General features: G+C 39.6%; 1 protein-coding gene across 1 annotated transcript in view; it reads left to right on the top strand.

Annotated features, from left to right (window-relative positions):
- The window catches only part of FBXW8 (F-box and WD repeat domain containing 8), a 163,747-nt gene that overhangs the window by 106,022 nt on the left and 38,294 nt on the right, over window positions 1-19,431 (top strand). Inside the window, exons 6-7 of the mRNA XM_058281420.2 lie at window positions 12,746-12,942; window positions 15,866-16,072. Coding sequence (XP_058137403.1) covers window positions 12,746-12,942; window positions 15,866-16,072 — 404 coding nt within the window. The remainder of the gene's footprint in view (window positions 1-12,745; window positions 12,943-15,865; window positions 16,073-19,431) is intronic.

A 19,431-nucleotide genomic window follows, 5' to 3' on the forward strand; every position in this document is an offset into this window, starting at 1 on the left:
CCTTAATTTTTTCTTTTTCTTTTTTCTTTTAGGCTCTGTCTTCCCCCTGAGATGGCTCTCTTGTCTGTTTGCTTGTTGTCCCTTCAGTTTTGACAGTGTATGTATGTTTCATGTGTTTTTAGGTACCTATGTTTGGTGCATAAATATTTATTATTGTCCTTTTTTTTAATATATAGTAACTTACTTCATCTTTTATAACAGTTTTGCATTTGAAATCTATTTTATCTGATATTATTTTCACTGCACCTGCTCTATTTTGATTGCTATTAGTGTGGAATATCCTTTCAAACCTCTCACTTTCAGTCTGATTATGTCCTTGTGTCTAAGGTGAGTCTCTTGTAGACAAAAAAATAGAAGACTCATTTAAAATAAATCCATCTGTCTATGCCTTTTAATTGGGGATGTCAATCCATTAACTACTATAAAGGTGTTACTTTGTCCATTTTATCCTTTGGCTTTCAGTTGTCATATCTTACTGTTGTCTGTCTTTTAACTCTTTCAGTTTCCTCTGTCTTTTTTTAAAGATTGATTGATTGATTGATTGATTGATTTCTCGCCCATCCCCCCCCAGTTGTCTGACTCTCTGTGTCCATTTGCTTTGTGTTCTTCTGTGACTGCTTCTATCCTAGTCAGTGGCACCCAGAATCTGTATTTCTTTTTGTTGTGTCATCTTGTTGTGTCAACTCTTTTTCCATGTGCGTGGTGTCACTCCTAGGCAGGCTGCACTTTCCTTTGCGCTGGGCGGCTCTCCTTACTGGGCACACCCCTTGCGGGGCACACTCCTTGTGGGGCGCACTCCTTGCACGTGGGGCTCCCCTACAGGGGGGACCCTCCTGTGTGGCAGGGCACTCCTTGCACGCATCAGCACTGCGCATGGGCCAGCTCCACACGGGTCAAGGAGGCCCGGGGTTTGAACCACGGACTGCCATGTGGTAGGCGGACACCCTATCCATTGGACCAAGTTCGCTTCCCTCAGTTTCTCTTATGGTCTTCATTTCTACACTCTTCTCCAGGGCTCTCTCCCCTGTGTTTACCTATCAGGCTCTAACAAACGCTTTAATATCTCTTATAGATTCCATCTCTTGGTAACATACTCTCTCAGTTTTTGTTTGTAAAGACTTTAAACTCACCGTCATTTCTGAAGGATAGTTTTGCAGGATAAAGAAATCTTGGCTAGTAGTTTTCTTTTTCAGTATCTTAAATATATTGTACCACTGCTTTCTTGGTTCCATGGTTTCTGAAGAGAGATCAACAGTTAGCTTTACTAAGCCTCCCTTGTAAGTCATATTAGTCAACCAAAGGGGTGCTGATGCAAAATACCAGAAATCTGCTGGCCTTTATAAAGGGTATTTGTTTGGGATAGAAGCTTACAGTTAACAGTCCATAAAGCATAAGTTACTTCCCTCACCAAAGTCTATTGCCACATCTTGGAGCAAGATGGCTGCTGACATCTGCCAAGAGTTCAGGCTTCTTGGGTTCCTTTCTTCCTGAGGCTTGCTTCGTTCCTGGCTCAGTGTTCCTCTCTTCTCAGGGCTTGCTTCTCTTTCCTTATAGTCCACACCTCTCTGTGCTTACTTCCTGGGGCTCCAGATCAAGACTCTAGGATAAAAACTCCTACAGCAAAACCCCAACTTTGTTCTTTGCCATGTCTTTTATCTGTTGAGTCCCCACCCATCAAGGGGTGGAGACTCAACAACACCCTACTGCTGTGGCCCAGTCGAAGCACTAATCATAATTTAATCGTGCCCAGGTATAGACCAGTTTATAAACATAATCCAGTATCTATTTTTGGAATTCATAACTATATCAAACTACTACATAAGTATTAAATTGCTTTTCTCTTGCTGCTTTTAAAATCCTTTCTTTATCTTTGGGCTTTGACAATCTGAATTGTAGATGTCTCAAAGTAGGTCTGTTAGAATTCTGTTTGGGATATGTTGTCCTTCTTGAATATAGATATTTAGGTCTTTCATAGGAGTTGGGAAATTTTCAGTCAGTATTTCCTCAAATATTCTTTCTAAACCTTTTCCACTCTCTTCTCCTCTGGGATACCTATAACGTGTATTAGTGCATGTATCGCATTGTCACTCAGTTCCCCGAGACCCTGTTCAATTTTTGCATTCTTTTCTCTTTTTTCTTTTCAATTTCAAATATCCTGTCTTCAAATTAACTTATTCATTCTTCTAACATTTCAAATCTGCTGTTATAGTCCTCTAATGTATTTTTAAAAATTTATTGAAGTATATCACTCATATGTAAACTTACATAAACAATAAGTAGATAGTAATAGTTTCAAACTTACAAAACAAACATACATAATATCACATAGGGCTCTCATACCTTACCCCACCAATAATGCCTTGCATTGTTATGAAACATTTTTAACTAATGATTAAAGAGCTTCCTCAAAATATTACTACCGACCAATGTATCTTACATTTGGTGTATTTTTCCCCCAACCCACCTTATTGTTACTTTTAAAAAAATATTTATATATAAACATACGTAAACAGTAAGTGTATAGTAAAAGTTGTGAACTTAGAAAGCAAATGTATATCATACAGGGGTCCCATACATCAACCTACTACCAATACCTTGCATTAGAAGACATTTGTTACAGATGATGAAAGAAAATCATCAAAATCTTACTATTAACTATAATCCTTATCTTACATTTGGTGTATTTTCCCCCTGATCTACCCAATTATTTTTCAGATGACAGAAGTTGTAAAATTACAAAACAATTATGCACATGTGTAGAACTCCCATACAACACACCTATATCAACACACCACATCATGGTGGAACATTTGTTCCAGATTATGAGATAAAATCATCAAACTATTACCAGGTCCATAGCGTACATTTGGCACACTTTTTCCATACACCTCCATTATTAACACAGTACATCTTTAGCATGGATATTTGAATATTACATTATTACTGTTTATCACAGTCCATAGGTCATATTTTTCCCATGCTTCTCCACATTCCCAACACCCTGCAATAGTGACGTACATCTACTCTAGCTCACAAAGGACACTTGCATCTTTACCATCAACCACAATTCGCATTCTCCTCTGGGTTTACTGTGTTATTCAGTCCCTAGTTATTCTCTAGCTTTCTTTCAGTTGGCATTTACATCTCTAGACTACCCTTTGCAGCCACATTCTGATTTATAAACCTGCTGTTATTCACTGTAATCTGTTACCACCAACTCTATACATTTCCACACTTTTACAATAAAGTTGTTTAAAATGCCTATATACATTAAGCATCATTAGTCCATTTCAGTCCTCCTCTTATCTCCTTTAAGAATCTACCACCTACCACCAGGTCTTGAAGATAATTTCCTATATTTTCTTCTAGAAGCTTTATGGTTATTTTATATTTAGGTTTTTGATCCATTTTGAGTTAATTTTTGGATAGGGTGTGAGATAGGAGTCCTCCTTCCTTCTTTTGGCTATGGATATCTAGTTCTCTCGGCATCATTTGTTCAATGGACTGTTCTGCCCGAGCCAGGTGGGTTTGACAGGCTTGTCAAAAATCACTTGACCATAGATGTGAGGGTTTGTTTCTGAACCATCAGTTCAGTTCCATTGGTCTCTGTGTCTGTCTTTACGCCAGTACCATGCTGTTGTTACCCCTGTAGCTAGGTAATATGATTTAAAGCCCAGAAGGGAGAGTCTTCCAACTTCAGTTTCCTTTTTTAAGATGTTTCTGGCTATTCAGGACCCCTTATCTTTTCAAATAAATTTGATAATCATATTTTCCATTTATTTTTAAAAGCTAGTGAAATTTTTATTGGGATTGCATTGAATCTGTATATCAATTTGGGTAGAACTGACATCTTTTTTTTTTTAGATTTATTTATTTATCTCCCCTTCCCAACCCCCCTCCCCCCGCCCCAGTTGTCTGTTCTCTGTGTCTGTTTGCTGCGTCTTCTTTGTCCGCTTCTGTTGTTGTCAGTGGCACGGGAATCTGTGTTTCTTTTTCTCGCATCATCTTGTTGTGTCAGCTCTCTGTGTGTGCGGCACCATTCTTGGGCAGGCTGCACTTTCTTTCACGTTGGGCGGCTTGGCTCTCCTTACGGGGTGCACTCCTTGCGCGTGGGGCTCCCCTGTGCGGGGGACACCCCTGCATGGCACGGCACTCCTTGCGCGCATCAGCACTGCTCATGGGCCGGCTCTATACAGGTTAAGGAGGACTGGGGTTTGAACCGCGGACCTCCCATGTGGTAGACGGACGCCCTAACCACGGGGCCAAGTCCGCTTCCCAGAAATGACATCTTAATGATATTTAGTGTTCCAATGCATGAGCGTGGAACATCTTCCAATTATTTAGGTCTTTTTTAATTTTTTTTTAACAATGAGTTGTAGTTTTCTGAATATAAGTGCTTTACATTGTTGTTTAAGTTTATTCCTAAATATTTGATTCTTTTAGTCACTGTTGTAAATGAAATTTTGTTTTCCTGTCTTCCTCCTCAGATTGCACATTACTAGTATCTTTTAAAGTCTAATCTAATTTAAGTATAGCTATTCCAGGTTTGTTTTGTTTTTTTGTGACTGCATGTGTGGAATATTTTTTCCAGACTTTCATTTTCAGTCTGTTGATATCCTTGGGTCTAAGGTGAGTTTCTTGCAGGCAGCATATAGGTGGCTTATATTTTCTTATCTATTCTGCCAGTCTGCGTCTTTTGATTGGGGAGTTTAATCCATTAACATTCAATGTTATTACTGTAAAGGCAGTTCTTATTTCACCCATTTTGACCTTTGGGTTTTATCTATCATTTTATTTTCACCATTTTTTTGAGACTTTTAATTACTATTACTGATGTAATCTTCATTTCTAGACTCTCTTCCAAGCCTTTCTTTCCTATCTTTTCTTTTCAGATGTAGCATACTCATTAGTATTTCCTGCCAACCTGTCTCTTGGTTACCAAATCTCTCAGTTTCTGTTTTCCTGTGAATATTCTAAACTTACCCTCATTTTTGAAAGACAGTCTTGATGGATATAAGTTTCTTGGCTGGCAGCTTTTCTCTCTCAGTGTCTTAAATATATACCACCATTGTCTTCTTGCCTCCATGGTTTTTGATGAGAAATCAGCCCTTAACCTTACTGATTATCTCTTATATGTTATGCATTTCTTTTCTTGCTGCCCTCAGAATTCTCTTTGTCTTTGGTGTTTGACATTTCTAATTAGTATGTATCTTGGAGTTGGTCTGTTCAGGTTTATTTGAATGGGAGTGCATTGTGCTTCTTGGATATGGATATCCATGCCCTTTAATAGGGGTGGGAAATTTTCTACCATTATTTCTTCAAATATTCCTTCTGCCACTCTTCTCCTCTCCTCTGGGACACCCATGACACACATGTTTGCCTGTCTCTTGCTGTCATTTAGGTCAACTTTTTCCATTCTTTTTTCATCTGTTCTTTTATATGTTCACTTTCAAAGGCCATTTCTTCAAACTTAACAGTCCTTTCTTTTGCTTCCTCAAAGCTGCTGTTGTATGATTCCAGTGTATTTTTAATTTCATTTATTGAGCCTTTCATTCCTATAAGATCTGCTATTTTTCTGTGTATGTTTTCAAATCTTTGTGCTCCCTTGATGTCTTTATTTATTTATTTATTTTATTTCCCCCTTTCCCCTCTCCCCACCCTGCTGTTTTTGTTGTCTATGTCCATTTGCTGTGTGATCTTCTGTATCTATTTCTTCTTGTCTTCTCTTTTTCACTTTTTCTCCTCTAGGGTTCACTAGGATTTGGTCCTGGGACCTCTGATGTAGAGAGAGGTTCCCTGTCAGCTGTGCCACCTCAGTTCCTGGTTTCTATTATGCTTCACCCTGACTCTCACCTTTGTCTCTCTTTTGTTGCATAATCATCTTGCTGTGTGACTAGGCACTCGGCTCGCCACCCAGGCACTGGCTTGCACGCAGGCACACCCCCTCTTTGTCTTCCTCACCAGGAGGCCCCAGGGATCAAACTGGGGTCCTCCCACATGGTATGCGGAAGCCCTGTCACTTGAGCCACATCAGTTTCACCCCAATGTCTTTTTTTTTTTAATAAATATTCAATCACATTGATTATTCTTTCAAACATTTATTTATTTATTTTTATTTCCACACACACACACACAGTTGTCTGTTCTCTGTTCCCTGTGTCCATTTGCTGCATGTTCTTATTTGTCCACTTCTGTTGTTGTCAGCGGCACGGAAATCTGTGTCTCTTTTCGTTGCGTCATCTTGTTGTGTCAGCTCTCCGTGTATGCGGCACCATTTCTGGGCAGGCTGCACTTCCTTTCACGCTGGGCGGCTCTCCTTAGGGGGTGCACTGCTTGCATGTGGGGCTCCCCTATGCGGGGGACACCCCTGTGTGGCACAGCACCCTTCGCGCATCAGCATTGCACATGGGCCAGCCCCACACGGGTCAAGGAGGCCCGGGGTTTGAACCGCGGACCTCCCATGTGGTAGACCGACGCCCTAATCACTGGGCCAAGTCCGCTTCCCCCAATGTCTTCTTAATATCCTTACTCTCTTTAGCCATCTCATTGAATTTATTAAGCAGATTTGTTTGAACAACAATGATTAGTTATCTCAACTCCTTTATGTCATCTGGAGTCTTAATCTTATTCCTTTAAGTGGGCCGTATCTTCCTATTTCTTGGTGTGGATTGTAATTTTTTGTTGGTTTCTTGGCATCTGGCTTACTAGATATATTTATTCTGGTCCAGTTTCTCACTTTAGTTTAGGGTTTTCTTTCCCTTTCTCCCTTGCTGATTGTGTAGTCAAGAGCCAAGAATGTAGTTGGTGCTGTAAACTGTGGAGAGTCAGGCTGCCCTTTTTGCCCAAGGGACTGATGAAGCTTTGCCCAACTTTCTCCTTTGCCAGGGGTAGGGACAGAGCCACAGCCTTGTGTAATAATCCAAGTCATACAGTCTAGACTGTAGTTGCCCAGAGAGAGTCATGAAGCTTCACATCTCTTCCTCCCCTGCCTGGGGTGGGGATGGAGCTGCAGTTATGGGCAGTAGTCTATGCCGTACGGTTCCAAAATAACCACATTTGCCCCTGTAGACTTCTGACTATTCAGTTTATGCCAGCCAAATGTACCTGCAGTTACCCAGAGAGGCTGGTGCAGGGCCTGCCAGCCTCCTCCCTGCTAATGTGGGGCTGAAGCCTAGGCTAGGGCTGCAGTCCAATTTGAGTTAAAGAAGCCGGTCCCTACTTTCACTATGATTTTCAGTAAGCCTGGCTTCCCCTCATTCCATTGTGCCAGTGGTGAGGTCAAAATGGTGGCTGTCGGTCTCTTTCTGTCTTGGGCAGGTTCAAAATTTAGCTGTTCTTAGGGTTATACTTTAGCCAGCTGAATTTAATAATCAGTAGCTGAAGTTTGTGGCCAACTGTCTCTCCCTCCCTGTTTTGGGAAATGGAGCTTCCAACTCCAGCCACAGAAAAACTCCTGAGTCAGCTTGTGCCGCCAGAGTAGGATGATCACCAACCTCTGTGGTGTAGCCTGTATTTTCCTGGAGAGGCTGGCGCCAATCCCCCCAGCTTCCTCCCGGCCAGAGGTGAGGTTGGAGCTTAAGCTAGAGCTGCAGTCTGATCTGGATGGAAAGAAACTGGTCCTTACCACCACTGTTATTTTCAGTTCATCCCACTTTCCCTTGTGCCAGGGGCAGAGTTAAAATAGCAGCCACTGGCCTCTTTCTGACTTGGACAAGTTCACATTTTAGCTGTTCTTAGGATTATGCTTTAGCCTGCTGAATTTCCTAATCAGTAACTGAAGTTGTTGCCCAACTGTCTCTTCCTCGCCCGTTTTTGGCAAGTGGAGCTTCCAAATCCAGCTGTGGAATAACTCCCAAGTCAACTTATGTTGCCAGTGGAGGATGGACACTGGTCTCCATGGCATGGAGTGCTCTACTTAAGAATCTTCTTTGTAGATGGGCAGTCTCCTCCTTCCATTCTTTCAAGAATGTTGCAGGGTGCTCTTCTGGTCTCCTGGAGCCCCCAAGCAGGTGCTTTAGACAGCTCTGGGTGATTACTAACTGCCTTGTAGCACATGCTGACTCTCGGAGTTCCTTAAAGCTCTGCCACCATCTTGCTGGTTGTTCCCCTCTAATGTATTTTTAATCTCATCCATTATGTCTTTTATTTCATAAATGCTGTTACTTTTTTTGCAGGCTTTCAAATTGTTCTTTATGGTCACGCCGTGTAACCTAAATATCTTTTATCTCTTTAGTCATATTTTCCTTCACCTCTTTAACTTGATTAAGGAGGTTTGTTTGGAAATCATTTGTTAATTTTCTTAAATCCTGAGACTCATCTAGATTCTTGCCTTGTTCCTTTGAGTGGGCCATATCTTCCTGTTTATCTTAGTGTGGGTTCTTATCTTGTGTTAATACCTAGGCATCTGCTTAATGTTGTTAATTTTGCCCTGTTGATAACTTTCTCTCTCTTGCCTTGTGGTTTTAGTTCACAGCTTGTCTTCGATTTTTAGTTTAATTTTTTCCGAAACTTTGATATTGCCCAGTTTAATCAAAACTGTGTCAGGGAGCTCCTAATGGGGCACGACCAGGTCTACTGTGCCTGGGAAAGAATTGGGAGAGACCATTCTGTCTTCCTTCACTTTCATTCCTGACCAGCAAATGGTGCTCCTCTGTAAACACTTCCACCGAGATGAATCCGTCTATTTCCACTATCTCTTCTAGGTGGCGAGTTACAGTCATTACAAATACCAAAGAGAAACCACCGTCAGCCTTCCGCTGCACCGTCCCTTTTCCCTGGGTGGAATCGGTACTTTCCCCTCTCTGTTGGACTCTTAGCCGCAGGTTTTTACGAAGGCTGTTTGCCTTGGGGATGGAGGATGGCTGACATTCCCAGATGCAGGGGTATCAACTCACAGTTTTCCCTTTGATTTCTCAGTCTCTGCATCTCCAGTTCTTCCTTGATGACGCATGTGGCACTTTCCTGGCCTGCAGTGGTCCGCAAAGCAGCTTCATCAGACTTCTGTGCCTTCTCCTTTATTTTGCAAGAGAGCTTTGCCCTGCTTGAGCTACTCTAGCACCATCTTTTTCCTTACTCCAATCTGTCCCGATCATTTTTAATTCCTAGGCCTAGAAGACAAAAGTCTAAGCTAAATTCACATCGCCCCCATCTTTCTACACCCAGCCCTTCCCCCAAAGCAAGTTTGAAGTAGAACCTTGAATTCAGTCAAGGTTAGGAGGAGGCCTTGAGGGCAGAGTAGGTCTAGGAGTCTAGGAAAAAAATTTTTTTTCAATTGTTCCTCTATTCAGATTTCTATGACTTTTCCATGCTAAAAAAAACACTAATTGCTTAAGGTCTGAGTATTGAAAAGAGCACCAGAAGCTCAAATATATGCGCTTATTTATTTTTTTAACAATTTGAATTGAGTTCTCTTAAGAATTTTCATTTATTAATTTAATATTACTATCTGGAGGTATGAAATTTACACTGAACAAATAGATACAAATAGAATTAGACACAAACAAAAACACAAAACTTGCTAATTTGACTTATAATTCTCACTCTCTTACAAAATAACTTTAACTGTAAAATAACATTATAGTCAAGAGATCTCTTTAAAGGCAATTTCTAAAATACATCATTCTAATTTGCATGGTGGCCACAAAGTTTTGCACAAAAATGTCAATCTTTTTAGTCATTGGCTTATAACCAAATTGTTCCCAATGCTTTAAAATACATTCTACAACACTTTTCTTTACATCAGAGCTCAGCTTTTTTCCAGTTTTGACTCTCAGACAGACCTTGGATGAGTAAAAACAGTTCCAGTATATTTTCTTTAAACTCAGGCCCAACGGTGAGGTCTCCTCTACCTGGGAGCTCCCACCCATTGGATGGCAAGGGGTCTCTGGGCAGGACTCCAACCCACAATCTTTAGATACATTCCATCCCTAAAACTAAAAACTTAAGGGCCTGGACAAGAAACCAAGTTAACTTTATACTCACCAAGGTCATTGCTGTCTCAGGGAAAACTAGTTTCTTTCGTGAACTGCTGCTTTCAGGATCCTCGACACTTGGGGTAGGAGATTCCTCCTCCTCAGTTCGCAGATACAGTAGAACACCGGTGGCTGCTGGACTGGAGGAGTGGACATTCAGTTCTGAGGGCGAGGATTCCACTGGGCAGTGATCTCAGAGGTTGCAGGGTCCCACCTGGGGTGCCAAATTAAAGGAAATCCCAGCAGGGGTCCCTCTGGGTTCTTGCCCAGAGCAGATGGATTGAGTCCACACCAGGATGGTCATGAGAGAAAGCAGTTTTATTTTAATGCTGACAGAAGGACAGGAGATAGGGGTATATCAAAACTGCCTTCCCTGAATTAGGGGAGCAGAAGTTTTTAATGGATTCCAACAAGGGAAGGTAGGGTGGTTACTATCACAGTGGCAAGTATACACAGAGTGAGACTTGTTTTGAAGTAACCATAAACAAAAATAAGTTCAGTCTAGAATTATCATCACAATAGTAAGCATACAAAAGGGTGAGGCTAAGTCTAGAGTAAACATGAACAGGGTGAGATCTGTTTAGAATGACCATAAAATAGCAGGTCTAGGCTCAATCCAGCCAGTTTCAGCAATTTCTGATAATAACCTTTTGCTATTTTATAATATAAAGACCTCTATATAATGATTTTGTGATCATAATTATTTGTTAATTTTTAACCCTTGGTTACAACTCTAGAGTCTGTGTCACACAATTATGTCTCAGTGAATTTTAAATAAAAACATTTGGAATTGGAGTAGGATATTCTCCAGCACGATGCAGAAAGTACTTATTTTCTTGGGTAAATCTTTGAGGGGAAAGAGGGAAGTTAGATGGTATATTAGTCAGCCAAAGGGGTGAAATCTTTTGGCTTTTATAAAGGATATTTATTTGGGTAGAAGCTTACAGTTACCATGCCTTAAAGTGTCCATTACTTTCCTCACCATATCTGTTACCATGTGTTAGAGCAAGATGGCTGCCAACGTCTGCAAGGGTTTAAGACTTCTTCTTTCCCTTAAGGTTGTATGGTCCCAGCTTCTTCCAGTATCAGCTGTAGGCTCGGATAAGTCTTGCCTCTCTCCTGGGGCTCATTTGTCTCCTGGCTCAACTGCTCTGCTTACTCCACAAGACCAGCTGTAGACTATCAGGCAAACGACTCATCTTTCTTCCCGAGGCCTCTGCTGTGTTTAATGGCGCCTTCTCCCTTTCCTATGTATCTGTTTCTCTGTGTATTTACTTCCCGGCACAGGGATCAACATCCTACTGATTATAATTTAATCAAGTAAGAGTGAAACCTCTGAATCCAATGTAATCTAATATACCCAGAGGAACAGACCAGTTTACAAACATAATCCAATATCTACTTTTGGAATTCATAAGCAATACCAAACTGCTTCAGATGGGAATGGTAAAAATCTTATTTGATGAAGAAAGAAGAGTAAAATAATCAAAATACAGAAGTGTTTATGCTTCTGATTGAAAAGTGTGATTTCATATAGATCACTGGTTTTCAAACTTGAGCATACATTCCCAGAGTTTCTGGTGCTTGAAAATTTGCATTTCTAATTACTACCAGGTGATGCTAATGCTGCTGGTCTTGGGACTGCACTTGGAGACCCACTTCTTTACACAGTTTGAGAAAGGGTAGAGATACGGTCAGTGTGTGTAAGGAAAATTGAGCAACAGCCTTCAAGGTGCTGGTGAGAAGGTTGCATAGTAAAATCAAAGTTTTTAAAAAGTGTGGTGATAATCAAGTTCACGTTTTGGAGTTGTGCAGAATAAAACACCACTGTGCAATGCAGCTGCAAGAGGGTGGTGGGGAGGAGAAGGGTGTAAAATACTTGTAAAAAGTTACTTTCAGTGTCGGTTAAGGGCCATTTACAGTTATTGCTAGCTTCTAGGACAGTGCCTGTTGATGAATGGATGCATAAATAGAAGAATGGATTAAGTTCACCAAATTAAAGCCACACAGCAGTTGATATATGTATTCTCATTCTTCTTGGGTCTGTCATATGAAAAATTTTTATGATTTATCTTTTTAGTAAAGATTTTTTTGAAAAAAATTGAGAATATATACGGGGTTATATAAGCAAATTTCCTGCCAACCCTTTTCTTTTTCCTGGTTTCTTTCCTTAGAGGCCATTTTTTACCAGTGTTCGGTGTATCCTTTTAGGATTATTCTGTGTGTGTGATTTTATTTAGAAACACAGAAGTGGTACAGCATACTATAAACTATTCTGTACCTTACTTTTTTCATTTAACAATTTATGTTGTTGATCATTTAATATAGATTACATATATGGCTGTCTCTTTTTTTTTTTACTGCTCAATTTTTGCCAAATTCTAAACTGTGGAGGTACTATTATTTAATTAATTCTCTGTTGATAGACATAAACTGTCTTTTAATATAAATAATAACACTGCAGTAAATATCATTGTACATATATCGTGAGTGAAGATTTACATTTTTCTTTATGCTTAAATGTAAGTTGTATTTTTTTTTCCTGCAACTGGGATGCTCATGTCCTTTACCCACTTTTCAGTTGATTTTTATTCTCATTGGCTATTATGAGCCCTTTATGTATTTTCGGAAATTGGCCCTTTGTTATATGTGATAGAAATATTTTTTGCTAATTTGTCATTTTATCTTTTAATTTTGTTTGTTTCACTATTGCTTTATAACCATGTTATTAAGTGAGTTTAAAATTGTTACCTGCGTTGTTTCTTTCTATATAGGATTTCTTAATATTTGGGATCTAAGGACGGGAAAGTATCCTATTCATCGTTTTGAGCATGACGCAAGAATACAGGCCCTAGCCCTCAGCCAGGAAGATGCAACTGTTGCCACAGCTTCTGCCTTTGATGTCATAATGTTATGCCCCAATGAGGAGGGATATTGGCAAATAGCTGCAGAATTTGAAGTTCAGAAATTGGTGAGCTTCTAGTCTGGTCATTTTATTTTCTAATCTCTAGATTGAGTATAAATAAATAGTAAAGATGCTAGCACTCCCATCCATTCAGGCTTCCTCTAGGATTTAGATCTATCAGTCTTATTGTGAAATAGGTCAAATTGTTTGTCCCATTGAACAGTGAATTGACTTGCCCCAAGACCCAGAACTAAGAAATTGTGATTCAGCCTTCTCAGGGCTGACTTCTTGGCCAGAATTCTCTCATCATTGTGGTCCTTGGCCTCTTTCAGACTAACATAGAGGACTCTCACCCCTGGAAATCTGGGCTCAGCTTCTGGCCTAATTTATCAGTAAAAATGAGTTCAGTGATATCATCCCAGCCCACATGGGAAGGAAGATTTCCTTCCTACACTTTCTCCATCCCAGGATTTTCTCACCTGGAATTAAGAGTAACTCTTGGGTGAAAATAGATTAAAAGTCAGTGTTAATTGGGTAGCCATGTTCCAGGATGTCACATGTGAAGCTGAGCCAGCCTGAAGAATTCTTTGTGTATAGCTTATTTCAGAGTTCACTTGATAGCACCCATCTCCTTTATATGTGAGCTTCTCCATTTGTATGATGATGATTTGATGGTAAGGAGGAGGAACTCAAATCTGTCTATGTGGAATTTAGATTTAAATAAGCTTGATTTTGACATTGGTAGAAGAGTGAACAGAAAAGTCAACACTGAGATGATGAATTGATGGCCTGACCTGGAACAAATCTTTATTCCTCTCCCTAGTTTCCCCGTCAGAAATCTTGTTAGTCTTGAATAACTTCAAAAACATTACTGCTGTACCTCCATAAACTACTTTTTGCCCCTTTCATAATCAAATCTGTGCAATTTGGAGGTGGTGTTCCCCAAAACTACCTGATGTCATCTTGGGGATTTATTATGAGAATTTATTAGAATTATTTGTTCTGAAAACTACCGTAGTACTTATTATTTGGTCTCTGATTAAAGAATACTGTAGACCAAAATCATTATGCTTAATTACTTAAGATCTGAATCCGTCTATAAAAAGTGTAAATCCTGCTTTTGGCAATACAGTGACATCCTGGCACAGATTAGAAGCTTTTTGAAGTAGTTTACAGCTCCCAGCAAATGACACAACCACTTTCAGTCTGAGCCTCTCTTATTCTGGCAAAAATCTAGCATTAAGAAGTTAAATGTCTAGAGTAAGGATGTCAGTTTTAGGAAGGTAAGGAATTAGTTTTAGAATGAAAGAGAGAGGAAGCAAGCAATCATTATAGGTGTGTTTTATGCATAATATTATTTCTTGCCCTCGGTGAAGGGTTGCCACAGAATGCACTGAATGTGTCTGGAAAAGGCACCCCATAGCCTGGAGAGATGGCCATTTTTGTCTTTCCCAGATACAATCCCTGAAAAGCAATGGCAGTGTTCCCGGATTTTTAACATTAGCCTAGTACATCCGTCCTTTGTGATGGATCCATGGCCTGGGATATTAGGCTGCCGCACACACTGCGGGGCCCAAGGATTAGCAGAGTCACCCGGATGTTTATTCGCTTTCAGGCCCCTCTGGACAGTCTTCAGGACTCAGGCTTTGAACTCATTTGGCATATTGTCAGGGTAATGCTTGCCTTTTACAATGTGGATTTTCATAATTACACAATGTGGCACACCATCACCATCCCTACTCCCATGGTTTACTCAAGGAGGGGAAAACCTGGTGTGAGCTGCACTAGAGGTAAATGATTGCTTACAGATATACAAAAAACAAATTATTTTTGCAAAATACTCCCCATATCCATTCAGATCGGAGGAAGTGAGAGGAATGTGTGTCTTGAGTACTGTGAGATAAAAATAAAGCTTGTCATAATGGCCTTTCTACCCTCAGACAGCCTATCCGGCCCTCCGTGGAATTGCCGCTTAACAGTAGGCCCAGGAGAGTACCGATAACTTGGCTATTTTTAACCTTTTGATAACACATTTTTGGGATTTACATAAATGTTATAATATGTGTTTTGTTATTTTGGAACTGAATGAATTTTTTTTTTACTTAATTTCTTATTAAAAAACACTTTTATTTTTTGAATTTATGGTTTAGAATTTAAAAGGCACAAAAATGTTTACAGTGGGAAATTTGTCTTCCACTTCAAACCACTTCCTTCCCTGAAGCAGCCGTTGTTAGCAGATTTATGCCTGCACCAACCAAGCACATCATGCGCTTCCTTTGCCCCACCTTCTGCACTCGTTAGCACAGTGTAAATCCTCTTCCTCACCTTGCTGCCTTGCTTTTTCTCCCAAATACAGCTCTAATATTATCCATTGGTATTGATTTATAAAGAATTTCTTCCTGTTTTTTTCTGTGATGTCATGAAATACTACTGCAAGTTATTCAATTAGTCCCTTAGTAATAGATGGTTAGGGTTTTGTTTGTTTTTAGCTATGATTAAATAGCTGAAAGTGCTATAGGGAATAATCTTGTAGACTTTTGCATTTATGTGAGTTTATTTGTAAGTAAATTCCTAGAAGTGGACTTGCTAGATCAAAGCATATGTACATTTGATATTTTGATAAGTATTGCCAGGTTTCCCTCTATAGAAGTTGGACTGGATCACCACCCCAGCAACAATAATTGGGACCCACAAATGTGATTGCCCCACCTCTGCTTCCATCCCAGTTTCATAGCAGATTTCCTGTTTTGTTACTGTGAAAATGGCATCTCAGTGTTTATTTTGTATTTCTCTCATTAGGAGTGTGTTGTATTTCTCTTTCAATAGCAACTTTTCATTTGTGTAAAAGTTGTTTGTGTTTCATTTTGCCTATCTTTTTTCTGTTTGGTTGCTGGTCTTCTCATTGATGTGTAGGAAGTATGGGTATGACCAGGTCAGGTTGAATTTTAGGTGAGACCTCAAGTGCTAAACAACCCTTATCTTTGAACAGGTTGACTACCTTGAAATAGTTCCAGATACTGGAAGGTACCCTGTAGCAGTAGCCACTGCTGGAGATCTGGTATACTTGTTAAAAGCTGAAGACTCTGCCAGGACCCTCCATTATGTCTACGGCCAGCCCGCCACATGTCTTGATGTCTCAGCCAACCAGGTGGCTTTTGGTGTGAAGAGTTTGGGATGGGTGTATGAAGGAAACAAGGTACAAAAATAGCAAGATGTACAATTAACAAGAAAGATAATAGATTTTACTTTTTAGAAGACAATTAAAAATTAAGCTCTCTGATTCTTTTTTTCATGTAATAGGGTAATATATCATCATGTTACAAAATCCAAGCTATTTCAGAAGCATGTAAAATGAAAAATAACTGTTCCTTTTTTCTTCTCTTATCCCGTCCTACTCCATAGAAGATACTATTAACAGTTTTTAGATATCCTGCTAGAAAAATTTAATGCATCTAGAGGTACATTTATAAACTAAAGCAGGGGTTCTTAACAAGGGGTCCATGAGCTTGAACTGAAATTCAAAAAACTTGATTTTTCTGGGGACATGTTGGTGTGGGTGTGAGATATTTCTTAAATAATATACAGTATAGCGTGGACTTAGTAAGGGGTCCGTGGTTTTCACCTGACTGACAAAGTGGTCCGTGGAACAAAAAAGGTTAATGAACCCTGTACTAAAGACATATCTTTGTAGAAATGGGATTATAGTATGCATACTTTTCTGTACCCAGCATTTTTACCTAAAACACATCTTAAGGAGCATTCCATACCAACATTATACCAAGCTCTCTCCCTAAGATTCCAGTGTATATTTACAGCCCATACCCTGTTTGGTTATTAACCAGTCTCCTCACTGGTGGGCATTTAGGTTGCTTTCACTCTTTTGGCTATTACAGACAATGCTACAGTGGATATTGTAGCTTGCAAAACTACTAACTTTTATCTCCAGGATCAATTCCTAGCAATTATATTGCTTGGTCAAAGGGTATGTGCATTTAAGATGTTGGTGGACACTGTCAAATTGCCTTCCAATCAGATTGCATCTCAATTTATATTCCCACCAGCAGTATATAAAAGTACCTGTTGATACTCTTTGAACCAGAACCTGGGACACAGATTTTTAATTGAAATTCTTTGAATGGTGACTATATTTTATGACTATCTAGCGTTTTACTATATTGACTGTAAGCCAAGTACTTAGCCTGAAAGCTGGTTTATAAAACTTCTTCCCTTTCAGTAGGATGAGTAGTGAGAGGGATAAGTTGGCTTTTTGTTTTGTTTTGTTTTTCCTCTAATTCATTTGTTCCCAACACTGCTGGGATTTGGCGTGATTCCTGGGAAGGCACATCTCTTAGCTAGTGGCTCCTCTGATAACCTTTTCCAAAGGAAGGAGATTTCCTTTCCTACAGAAGAGTATAGTTAACTGATGAAGAACCAGGCTCTGGACTCAAGCTGTTTGTGTTTGAATCCCAGCCCTGCTGCCTGTGAGCTGTGTGACCTTCAGTAAGTTGCTTAAACAGCTCTATGCCTCGTTTTTCCCATTTGTAAAATGGCAATCATGATAGTACCTACTCATAGAGTTGTAAATCTAAGTGAAAAAAAAAAAGTATGTAAAGCCTTAAGCACAGTGCCTGGCACATAAGAGTTAATTATTTTTATGACTTTATGTTATTTCTACCTCTCATATTTCAATTATGGCCTCTGGTTGTGATTCTATGCATCTTATTTCCCTTATGTGTAGTTACCTGTATGGTCAGATCTCATTTCTGTAGATGTCAGTGGTTTTGCAATCTGGCAAGTGCTCCAAGAATTGAAGCATCAAGGATTCTACTCTCTTTCACTGGGGAGACAGATAAAGCAGGAGAAAATACATATGGCTGATTGTAATTTCCCTGAGAGGAGGTACTCCGTTTGTATTCAAGTCAGCTTGCTTTGTTGGAGCAGATCCAGTCTATCTTAGCTGGAAAGTCTATGATGATATAATTCCTGTGTTTTGTCTTCCCAGGAAGTAGGGGAAGAGGGAAGGAATTGGTTTCCTAAGAAGGTTTTCTTTCTGGGCTTTGAAAAAACTTTCTTTTCAGATCCCTGGTGAACTTACTTGTTGAGGGAGGAGAAGATTTTTGCTTTCGAATTTTCCATCCATTATGTTTTCAAGTTTTGGTTATCTCATTTATTCCTAGAGTTCTCAGTGGAGTGAGGTGATGGTTATATCTGACACTTGCCATATTTAAGCTTTTCATATGTCTGGCAGATCCTATTTCTCATTATCTGAATGGATTTGTTCCTATAGGTGATGCAGTCATAGTGAATGTATTTGAGAAACCAGTTAAATGGATAATAGGTGAGCATATAAAGTGGGAGAATCCTTTAGATACGGATGTAGATAGGTGCTTGTTGAATGCCTCTCAAAATTTCCAATCCACTTAAAAGGACTAATTATAAATACCAGTTGAGGAATATGTTAATTTTATGTAAATTTAATTTTAAAAAATGTATAGTCTCTCAGACTGTTACTTGCTATTTTGAAGTAAATTCACTACGATAGTGTGTCTAAATATCCCCTTGAAGTTGACAGCATTTAGTGATCCAAGTATTTTGTGAGTACAACATCAAGCCTTTCAACACTTGGGTGGGCGGCTGGCTGTTGGTAGTTGTACTGGTAATAACTTTGCATTGAGATGTTTCTCCAACATGAATGCCACCCACTCCACCATAAGGGGTGCCAACCTTTATCTATGCAACGATCCTTATTTTTGCAGAGACAGAACTTTCCATCTGATTGTGTTCAACCGATTGTTTTCTGCCACCTCAGAAAAATCTGCAGTTTTAAGAATGTGTAATTGTGTAACATTTCTGTGTGAATCAAGCCATGTAATGGGTAGTAGCTCTGTGAGATTTTACTATTGTCCTGCTATGCTATAACGAGATGTTATAATTTCCAAATAGGCTCACGTGTGGGGCACAGTGTCGCTTTGCTTGTGAATACCATGTTTTGGCTGCATTTGTGCTTCAGTCTGGCAGTGTGTCCCAGCACATTTTATTAGGTTAGTGTGAGGCCATTAGCAATGGAGTTTGCCTGGAGCTATATACACATTGGGGTTTGTGTCTGCGCTTCTGGCCTGTATATCTAGGATTCAGATGAAGGCTTTATGAGAACAGAGAGTTTGGTTTATCTTTGTTTGTACCTGATACAGATCTGTGGTTTAACTGTCATCTCTTACTGATTTGCTGTTAAAATCACACTGTGAGGTTCTGATGTTAGAATCTTTTAGTCAGAAAGTTAAATTTCCCTAAGCTGTAGAAGTATTAAAGAAGTGTTATTTTTGTTTAGTTGAAGAGTATCCTTGTACCATAACCACATTAGCATTTTAGGGGTACCACAGTTGTTTGTAGTATGAGCATCAAATGATAGCAGTTCAAATCCATTCATTCACTTATCAAGCTAGCCGTCTCATTGTGTATTCATCACCAAGTAGTTAATTGAGCACCAGTTGTGTTCCTGGCATTGGAGTATTAAAACAGCATTATGGGAAGTGAATGTGGCTAAGTGATGGGGCT

Source organism: Dasypus novemcinctus, chromosome 19 (assembly GCF_030445035.2).
Source record: "Dasypus novemcinctus isolate mDasNov1 chromosome 19, mDasNov1.1.hap2, whole genome shotgun sequence".
Lineage (NCBI taxonomy): Eukaryota > Metazoa > Chordata > Mammalia > Cingulata > Dasypodidae > Dasypus > Dasypus novemcinctus.